Source organism: Nannospalax galili, unplaced genomic scaffold, assembly GCF_000622305.1.
Source record: "Nannospalax galili isolate Female #2095 unplaced genomic scaffold, S.galili_v1.0 scaffold411, whole genome shotgun sequence".
NCBI classification, from domain to species: Eukaryota; Metazoa; Chordata; class Mammalia; order Rodentia; family Spalacidae; genus Nannospalax; species Nannospalax galili.
Window position 1 is genome coordinate 239,114 of NW_008329714.1, and position 10,049 is coordinate 249,162.

At 40.9% G+C, this 10,049-nt stretch overlaps 1 protein-coding gene across 5 annotated transcripts in view; it reads left to right on the forward strand.

Annotated features, from left to right (window-relative positions):
• Xpo6 (exportin 6) overlaps positions 1 to 10,049 on the forward strand; it is a 135,532-nt gene that overhangs the window by 80,894 nt on the left and 44,589 nt on the right. For all 5 annotated transcript variants that reach the window (XM_008841609.3, XM_008841619.2, XM_008841601.3 and 2 more), the window contains exon 9: positions 2,379 to 2,488. In XM_008841609.3, the coding sequence (XP_008839831.1) occupies positions 2,379 to 2,488 (110 nt within the window). The remainder of the gene's footprint in view (positions 1 to 2,378; positions 2,489 to 10,049) is intronic.

Sequence of the window (10,049 nt, forward strand, 5' to 3'; positions counted from 1 at the left end):
AGGGGGTTGGTTTTTGTTGTCGTTTTGGATTTTTGAGACAAGGTCTCCCTGTAGCTCCAGCTGACTGCAGACAGAGATCTGCCTCTGCCTTTCTGCCTCTCTTCCTCTACCCCTGTCTCTGCTGTTGGGATTAAAGGTGTGTACCACCAGGCCTGGCTGCCTAGCAGATTTTTAAAATTGTGGATTTCAGCCTGGCTACCTAATACTTGTGTTCTTATTTTTAGTTTGTTTGTTTGTTTATTTATTTATTTATTTATTTATTTATTTATTAATCATTTGTTATTCCTGAATACAATTTATTTTTTATTTTTAATTTTTGGTCTTTTTGAGACAGGGTCTCCTTGTAGCCCCAGCTGGCCTGGAACTTACTATGTAGATCAGACTGGGTTTGAACTCACAGAAATCATCCACCTGCCTCTGTCTGGGACTAAAGGTGTGCACCACAACGCCAGGCCTGGAAAGATTTCTTATATGTCTTTGTAAACTTTGGGTTTCCTTGTGGATCAGGAATAGAAGAACCTGATCCCCAAAGCTCTAACATATTCTTTTAACTTTTTTTTTTTTAATTATTTATTTGTATGTGTAAGTATATGATGTATTTATATGAGTGTATGAGCACACATGGCACAGCATGTGTGGAGATCAGAGAACAGCTTTTGGGAGTCAGTTCTCTCCTTCCACCATGGAATCTGAAGATCTTAGATCATGAAGTTTGAACAGCAAGCACTTTTACCCTTTGAACCATCTCGCCTGGCCTTATTCTTTCTTTTGTTTCTTTTGTGGATGCTGAGGATGGAGCTTAGGGCCTCACACATGCTAGGCAAGGGCTTCTTCACTAAATTCCATCCCCAACCCTCTTCCTCCTCTTCCTGTTCCTCCTCCTCCTCCCCCTCTTCCCCCCTTTTTTGAGATAAGGGTTTTACATATTTCAGCCTGGCCTTGAACTTGCTGTGGATTAGAGGATGACCTTGAACTCCCAATCTTCTTGCCTCTATCTCCAGAGTGCTGGGATTACAGGAATATGCCTAGTTAGGTGGTGCTAGGGATCAAACTCAGGGCCTTGGGCATGGAAGGAAAGTACTCTGCTAACTGAAGCCCAACATACACAGACACACAGACACACAGACACAGGCACACAGACAAACACACACACACACACACACCCTTCATGGAAGGAAAGTGCTCTGCTAACTGAAACCACCCCCCACACCCTTCTTGCCCAGTCCTTTTTCATTTAAAAAATTTTATTTTATGTATATGAGTTTATTGTCTGCATGAATTTAAGTGTACCCATGTTGTGCAGTGCCCTCAGAGGTAAGAGGGGGGTGTTTGATCCCCCCGGAACTGGAGTCATGGATGGTTGTTAACTCACAATATGGGTGCTGGGAACCAAACCTGGGTCCTCTGCAAGAGCAGCCAGTGCTCTTAACCGCTGAGCCCTTAGTTTTGATTCTGTTATTAGAGTCTATAGGTTATCCAGGTTGGCTTTGAACTTACGCTATAGCCCAGGCATGCCTTGAACTTGAGATCCTTTCACCATCTCAGCCTCCCAGTTAGGGATTCTAGGCTTGCTGCATCAGGCCTGGCAGTGATGGTATTATTTCTTGACATATTGGTTCCTCGCCTCCAAAGATGAGGCATGGTGGGGTAGGTAGTCACTATGAGAACCAAAAGTCTCTTGTAGGTGGCCAGAATTTGAGTGTGTCTATCAGAGATTGGAGGAGGCACACAAAATTAAACCTGAATGTGTCAAGGAAGAACTAGATGGTGGAAAGTATGGTGCCTGGTTTTTGCATGAAACTGAATCTCAAGGCTCTTAAGAAATTTGCCAAGCATAACGCTCCAGATACTATGGCCCAACAAACATTTGCTTTTTTCTTATGATTTGTCTCTGTCAATACCTAGTTTGAGGCTGCTATTAGCCTGTTGGACACTTCTAATTTTCCAGATTGCATACTACCCTGAGGGTGATACTTAACAGTTTCTTTTCAGTCCTCTGTGTAAAAAGCCCTGCCAGTTACTTTCCTTACATTCAAATGTGTAAACTAGTTGCCTCTGAAGCCACTTTGACTTTGGTTTTTTCAATGATTTATAATGGAAAGACTGGGCTGTGGTCACAGGAGCCTGCTCTTAACCCTGGCCTTCAACACTTCACCTCTGAAACACAGTCTTTCTTTAAAGTAGATAGGAAGTAGGGATTTATAAGGGCTTTTTCTACACTGGCTCAACATTCAAGATAGGTTATAATTGGCACATTTAAGGCCTATATGTTTTCCTCATGAAGTGTCCAATGGTACTCAGGTTTAGTTAGGTATATGTGTTTCTAAGCAACATCTGCATTAAGTAATTTTAATGTCTGGATTTCTTTTGTACCATAGCCTACGCATGAAGGTTACTTCTCTTGTTTGGATATCTGGACACTGTTTCTGGACTATCTGACAAGTAAAATTAAAAGTCGTCTGGGAGACAAGGAAGCAGTTCTCAACAGGTAAACTTCAAAAACTGATAGAGACAGTCACTTTTGCTAATTATTCTTGTGGCCTGAAGGGGCAGCCATGCAGCTGTACCTATTCTGTAAAACCAAATCAAGGAAGCTGCTCAGGCAATGTTGGCCCTTGAGCATTCTCTTCTTTGAAGAATGCCCCCCAATGAAAAAAGTAATTGCATTTTTAGTTTTTTAGGTATAATAATTTCTTTTGTGGTTGTGTTTTAAGGCCCTGCTTTTAGGTATACAAACAATTTATTGGCTGAAGTAGGAGAACATCTGGGATTTGCTTTAAAATAACCTTCTGGGAGTTTAGAAGTGGTTTGGTGTATAAAAAAGAACCAGGGTTGGCCTCATATTGATAATTGGTATGGAAGTTGATTGGTAGGAACTTGGGGTTCATTATGTTCTTAAACTTTTAAGTTGTGAAATTTCCTAAATTAGTAAATACTGGTCATAAAACATGTTTATTTTTGCTTTTAAAAATATTTTATTTTTATTTGTTATGTGTATGAGTATATTGCCTGCATGTATGTAAGTGCACCCATGTCATGGAATGCCCACAGAGGCCAGAAGAGGGCATCAGATCCCCTGGAACTGGAGTTATCAATGATTGTTAACTGCCATGTGGGTGCTGGGACCCAAATCTGGCTGCAAAAGCAGCCAGTACTCTTAACTGCTGAGTCATCTTTCCAGCCCCATGAGTTCATTTTTTACTTTTTCATGCATTATTAATTATATATTTTACAAGTACCACATATATGTATACTATATATTATATATAAAATGTATATAATATATATATTATATATATAAAATACAAAAAATTTTCCCAGAGTCTGTTAGTGAAAATACATATCAAGAAGCATTCCTAAAATCAGTAGTCACATTTTTAAAAATAAATTTTTAAATTGAAATTTTGTGTATTTCATACAGAGCATCTTAATCATCTTTATACCCCTGACCTCATTGGCCCCTCCCATTGCCCACCCTCCCCCAGAGTTCATACATTCTGTCATTTGTATTAAGGCCTATTGTGTCAAGTTGGTGTCCCTAGACATCCCTCAGTGCAAGTTCATCCACTGAGGTCTAGTCAGCCTATAGTCCTTCTCTTTAAGAAGATTGGCTCTTCCTCACCCAGCTGCCAATAATTCTTCAACTAAGATTGGGGCCTTCTTCCCATTTCCACAGTTCTGTGCTGTTTTTGTCTGCTTGAGCCATGTGTTCATTTTTAAAACTAGAAGAAAAGCTAGACATTATGGTGCACACCTGTAGTCCTAACACTAAGGAGGCTGAGGCAGAAGGATCACAAGTTAGGAACCCTGTACTTCAGAGATAAATACCAGATCAACTACTTTTTCTTTGCTGTGACAAAATACCTGACAAAGCAACTGCAGGAAGGAAGGATTTATCTTAGCCTCCTGGTGGAAGACATGGTCCACCCTGGTGGGGAAGGCATGAGAAGACACAAGGCAACTGGTCACTTTATATCCAGAGTCAGGAAGCAGAGGGAGATGAATGCTAGTACTCAGCTTTCTTTCTCTTTCATTCAGTCTGGGACCCCAGCCCATCGAGTAGTGCTGCCCACAGCCCATAATTAGGGTGCGCTTCCCACTTCCATTAACCCTGTCTAGAAATTCCTTCACATACATGCCCAGAGATTTATCTCCTACATAATTCTAGATCCTGTCGAGTTGATGGCATTAACCATCACAATTACTTTAATACTTGTTATATTTTTTAAACACGGAAAATGAAGGAAGGTTCTTTAAGTCTTATTTTTTGATTATAGGCAGAAAACATACTTCCTGTCCAATATAATGCTAGTGTGTCACTGGGAAGAGGAGTAGGGGAATTTTGGGAGTTCAGCATGCTAACAAAATAATGGAACACACATGGAAAAAGTTGAGTGGCTGATTTTCTTAGCAGAAATCTACCTATGATAGTCTCAGTATGTGGCTATATTCTAGTACACTGAAAAGGTAGGATTATCTCACTTTGTTTTACTCTGCCATATTAGGCTTTTGTGCTATCCCTGACTCTTGCATTGCTAGTATACTCACGGTTGATGATAGACAGTTGCAAAGGAGGTGATCAGCTCTATGTACCTTTTCTGCTTACTCAAGGGAGAACCCGCAGGCTATACTTGGTTTGGCTATGGCTTTTGTATCACTGCACAATATTAATAAAGGCAGTTTCAGATTGTGTGGTCACCATTACATGGCATCAAGAAGCCCTAGGCTTGAAAGCTAGTTTTGTAGTTTGTATATTCACCTCTGGAAGCTTTGTTACCTTATTCGTAAAATGAGCATGATAATGATAGTTGGTTGTTGAGACATTAAATGAACCAGCATTTAGAATGGTTGGCAAACAGCACCAGTGACTAGTGGTTATGCTAGCCTGCCTTTGTACTGTGGTAGTATCCCTGATTTAAAAAACAAAACTTAAAAAGGAAAGATTTGTTTTGTCTCACCATTTTAGTCCACGGTCACTTGGTTCTGTTGTTTCTGGATAGAAGATAACGGTTGGGATCATGTGGAACAAACCTGCTCACATCATGGTGGCCAGGAAGTGTAGGGGAAGGGATGATGACTGATAGGAGAGGCAGAGGCCAGGGACAAGTTGTACCCTTCCAGGTCATGCCTCCAAGTGCCCTACTTCCTCTAGCTAGGCCCCTATCTCTCAATAGCCCATCCAGCTATGAACTGTAATCTATACCTGCTGTTGGGAGCTAGTGCCCTCAGAGCCAATGAACTCTCAAGACCCCACCTCTGAACATTGCTCCAGTTGGGGCCACGCCTTCAGTATCTGAGACTTTGCAGGATACTTCAAACCATAGTAGTAATGGAGGTAATAAATACCTGTCCCCAGAATTTTGCCAAATGGAAGGAGGTAGATATTTCTAGAAAGCCCTTCTGGGCAGAGAGGTTAGACTGGGTCTCTACAACCTTTCCATTACTGAGGTTTTGTGGGTTTTTAACTTTTAAAACAGAATCCTGACACTCCAAGTTTAAAATATTTTATTATTTTTATTTTATGGGTATGAGTGTGTTGCCTGAATGTATGTAAGTGTACCTGTGTCGTGCAATGCCCACAGAGGTCAGAAAAAGGTGTTGGATTTCCTTGGAACTGGAGTTAGCCTCCATGTGGGTACTGGGAATTGAATCCGGGTCCTCTGCAAGAGTAGCCAGTGCTTTTAACCACTGAGCCATCTCTCTAGCCCCAACACTACAAGTTTAAACATCAGTTCTTTAGTTTACAAGTATCTTAATTACAGAGTAGTTTCTGACTTGCTATGATGTTGGATCAAATCTGGTTATGGCTAGAAAGTATAGTTGTACATCAAAAACCTTATTGCATAATAGTAGATCCTGTTTTGGGTGAGGTTGCCAACTCTGAGTGTGTTTTTGAGTAAGATTCTTCAAAGAAAAGCTACTTCTATCAGAATGTCTTTCTTGTATGATGTACAGGCATGTCCTTTACTCTGGGATTGTACCTCACTCTTGTGTTTAGTGATAGATGTTCCTTTTGGCTCACAGTTCTGTTGAGAATGAATTGAAAAACTGATGAACATGAAAAAGCTGTTAAAGCACAGTGCAAACAGGAGGTGTGAAGGATATAGTTCCACTGAAATCACACTAGCACATTGCTAGTATTACTTGTGCAAGTTATCACATTTGCACTAATAAACTAGAACAGTGGGATAGAGTTCAAATACCTATTCTTCTTCAAGATAGGGTTCCTTAGGTGCTAGACTGGTTACATTTCCTCTTACATGATGCACATTCTAATGAGAGTTAGGATTTTAGAAGTCATGCTTATAAAACACCAGACACAGTATTGAAATGTGTCCTAAACACAGTGGTGGTGATGAAAACAAGTAAAGAAAGATATTACTGCCATTTGACTATGATAGTGACTATGGGCACACTTAAAGGCCTTTACCCACCTGCCATCTGATAGTACAGTTGTTGAGGGTTCTGGCTGACTCCTTTAAACACTCGGAAATTTTCTCATTGCTAATTTTGATTTTCCCAAATAAAGTTTTATTTTTCATGACTTCCTTTTATTAAGATTTATTTTTTTATTTTTATTTATGTAAATGTATGCCATGTGTATGTGAGTTCCTGTGGAGACCAGAACAGGGAGCTGTACTTATGGGTGGTTGTATACTGCCCAACCTGGGTGCTGGGAACTGAACTCAGGTCCTTTACAAGAGCAGGGAACCCTCTTAACTACTGAGCCATCTCTGTAGCCCCATGACTTATTTTTTAAAGCATCTAACAAGGTTGAAAACTGAAATCCTCAAAGCTTGCCTGGTTTATGGTATTAGGTAGTACTCATCACCTAGTAACTCCTTGTCTTGTTTAACACTTAATGGTTGAAGTTGACTACAAAGAAGATTGCCATCAGATAGTTCACTCTGGCGTACAAAGAAAACATTTCAGCTTTGGCTTATGTATGTCTCTACAAGGGTATTCATGGAAGCTTCTAAATGGAAGTTTCAAAGGTTTGGAATTCATGTTCCAACCACTATATCAGAGATGTGCTGTTTCTAGGAGCAGCAGATAAAGAACATGAGCTACTGGTGATTACTGCATCTATTTTAACTGAGAACATTTACATGTAATCACGTGTTTTCAGTAGGAAAGATAACACAGGCATGCTTTTTTTTTTTTGGTCTTTTTGAGACAGGGTCTCCCTGTAGCCCCAGCTGGCCTGGAACTCACTATGTAGACCAGGCTGGCCTTGAACACACAGAGATCCACCTGCCTCTGCCTCCCAAGTGCTGGGACTAAAGGCATGCGCCACCACTCCCGGCTAGGCATGCTTTTGGAATCACATTTGGGACTTAAGCAAGAATTTCAGAACTTACTGATCTTACAGGAAGTAGTTAGAAATGTTTTCTTGGTGTCTCAAATGGGAACCATAGGTGTGGTTAAGTCACAGAGGCAGCACTCAGTTCCTGTCCCTTGTGGTTTCAAGGTTTTGCATCATTCATCACAACAAAGTGGTAGGCATTGCAGGCTACAAACCTCGAAGCACATATGTACTTGGATTTATTTGTGGTCCTACGAACTCTGCATATTCCTTGCTCAGTGAGAATGCTTAAATTTTGGGCTGAGGGCTGGCAGGACTTTAGTCCAGTGTTAGGATAAATGTCTGTAGCGTTCCCTACTTAGCAGAACTGTGGATGGAGTTGACTGTCCTGATCACCATTAGAGGTGATAGTGTAAAGAGTCTGACTCTTAGCCTCCTTTACTCACAACTGTGGAGAAGATCAACCAAGCCCAGTGTATGTGAAGCACCATGGCTGGCTCAATAAATAAGTATCTACTTGCTTCTTGTGCTTGTCAGCATAGAGAGCGTCACCTGTGTAGAAATTTATTTTTACAGGAACATGAAGAAACCTAAGTATGTGAAGCAACCTAAAGTCATTGAGTCATGTCCTATGAATCCTTTTGTCATAAGAGTACCGGCAAGTGCTAGCCACAGATCAGCACAGGGAATCTGAGTGACATTAGGTTGGACTGTTTTAAAATGTGAGTTATTTTGCTTAATAGAGGAAGTGGTACTGTTTTTTGTATTTTTGTGGGATTTTTTGGTCTTTTTGAGGCAGGGTCTCCCTATATCCCCAGCTGACCTGGAACTTGCTATGTAGACCAGACTGGCCTTGAACTCACAGAGATTAATCTGCCTCTGCCTCCCAAGTGCTGGGATTAAAGGTGTATACCACCAGGGTAAAGTGCTACTATTTTTACATGACATTTGATACAACTAATAAGTAATGTTAGCAAGGTAGAGCACAGAGTTCCAGTAGCCATTTAGTTCCTACTAGGAGAAATTTATGCCCCAGACTGCACCAGAGAATGATTATTTCATAGGGGAAAATAGCCAGGATTGTGTATGGTTCCTTGTAGTTATCTGCCATGGAACTCAAGTTTATTTTCTGTGCGCTTACTCATTTATTTGCTAATTTTGCTTATTCATATTTATTGGGTACCTATTCTGTAGTTGCTTTGATACAGTTTAGCTCTTGGAGTTTGTGGAATCTAATAGGGTTTTTGTCCATTGTGCATATACTTAATTAATGCTATAAATTTCCCTCTAAACACTGCTTCATCTTTATCAGATTCTAATATGTACCATATCACTTGATTTAAAATGTTTTCCAGTTTCTTTTTAAATATCTGTTGTTTAATTTCCAAATATTTGGACCTTACCACATATAGATTCCTTATTGTTCCCTTTTTAAAAGATTTATTTTTATTTTGTGTGTGTGTGTGTGTGTGTGTGTGTGTGTGTGTAAGTGTATCTGAGTGTGGGTTTGTGCATATGCATGTGCTAGCTTCTGAGGCTAGAAGAGGGCATCAGATCCCCCGGGCAGTTTCAAGTGGCCTGACATGGGTGCTGGGAACCAAACTTGGGTCCTCTGGAAGACCAAGAAGATCAACAAGTGCTCTCAACTGCTAAGCCATCTCTCCAGCCCTTACCCTCCCTTCTTTACATTGCGATTGCCTGTTTATAACCAAATGCTTTGAAAAGTCCATGAGACCATGTTCTAATTTTTGCTTTCATTGGTTACTGATTTTCTAGAGTGTTAGAACAGAGAAATAACCTGTTATATTTACTCAGATATTTGCCAGTTCTCTTGCTGTTCCTTCATTTTTGAAGTTGGAAGTTTTTTTCTCCTGTCATTTGTCTTGGTACCATAACAGAGTAACACAGGCTGAGCAGCTTTGACAGCAGAAGTTTGTTTTCTTAGCTTTCTAGAGGGTAGAGTCTGACGCAGTTCTGGTTGAGAGCTCTCTTGGCTTGCACATGAATACTTCTCACTGTGTGCATGTGGCCTTTTGTACATGCGTGGAGAGCGTTCTCTCATGTCTCTCCTCTTATGAGGGTGGCAATGCTACTGTGTTAAAAACTACTTAAACTAGGGACTGGAGAGATGGCTCAGTGGTTAAGAACACTGACTGTTCTTGCAGAAGACCCACGTTCAAATCCCAGCACCCACATGGCAGCTAACAACTGTCCATAACTCCAGTTCCAAGGGATCTGAAGGCCTCTTCTGTCCTCCACAGGCATTGCATGACACGAGTGCACTTACCTACAGTTAAAAACTACTTAAACTAGGGACTGGAGAGATGGCTCAGTGGTTAAGAACACTGACTGTTCTTGCAGAAGACCCACGTTCAAATCCCAGCACCCACATGGCAGCTAACAACTGTCCATAACTCCAGTTCCAAGGGATCTGAAGGCCTCTTCTGTCCTCCACAGGCATTGCATGACACGAGTGCACTTACCTACATGCAGGCAATACACAAATACACATTAAAAATAAAAACAAGGGGCTGGAGAGATGGCTCAGCAGTTAAGAACACTCGTTATTCTTGCAGAAGACCGGGGTTCGAATCCCAGCACCCATGTGGCAGGTAACAACAAGTCCAGTCCCAGGGGATCTGACAGCCTCCTCTGGCCTCTGTGGCATTGCATGACACAGGTGCACTCACATACATGTAGGCAATACACTCATACACATAAAAATAATTAAATTTAAAAAATT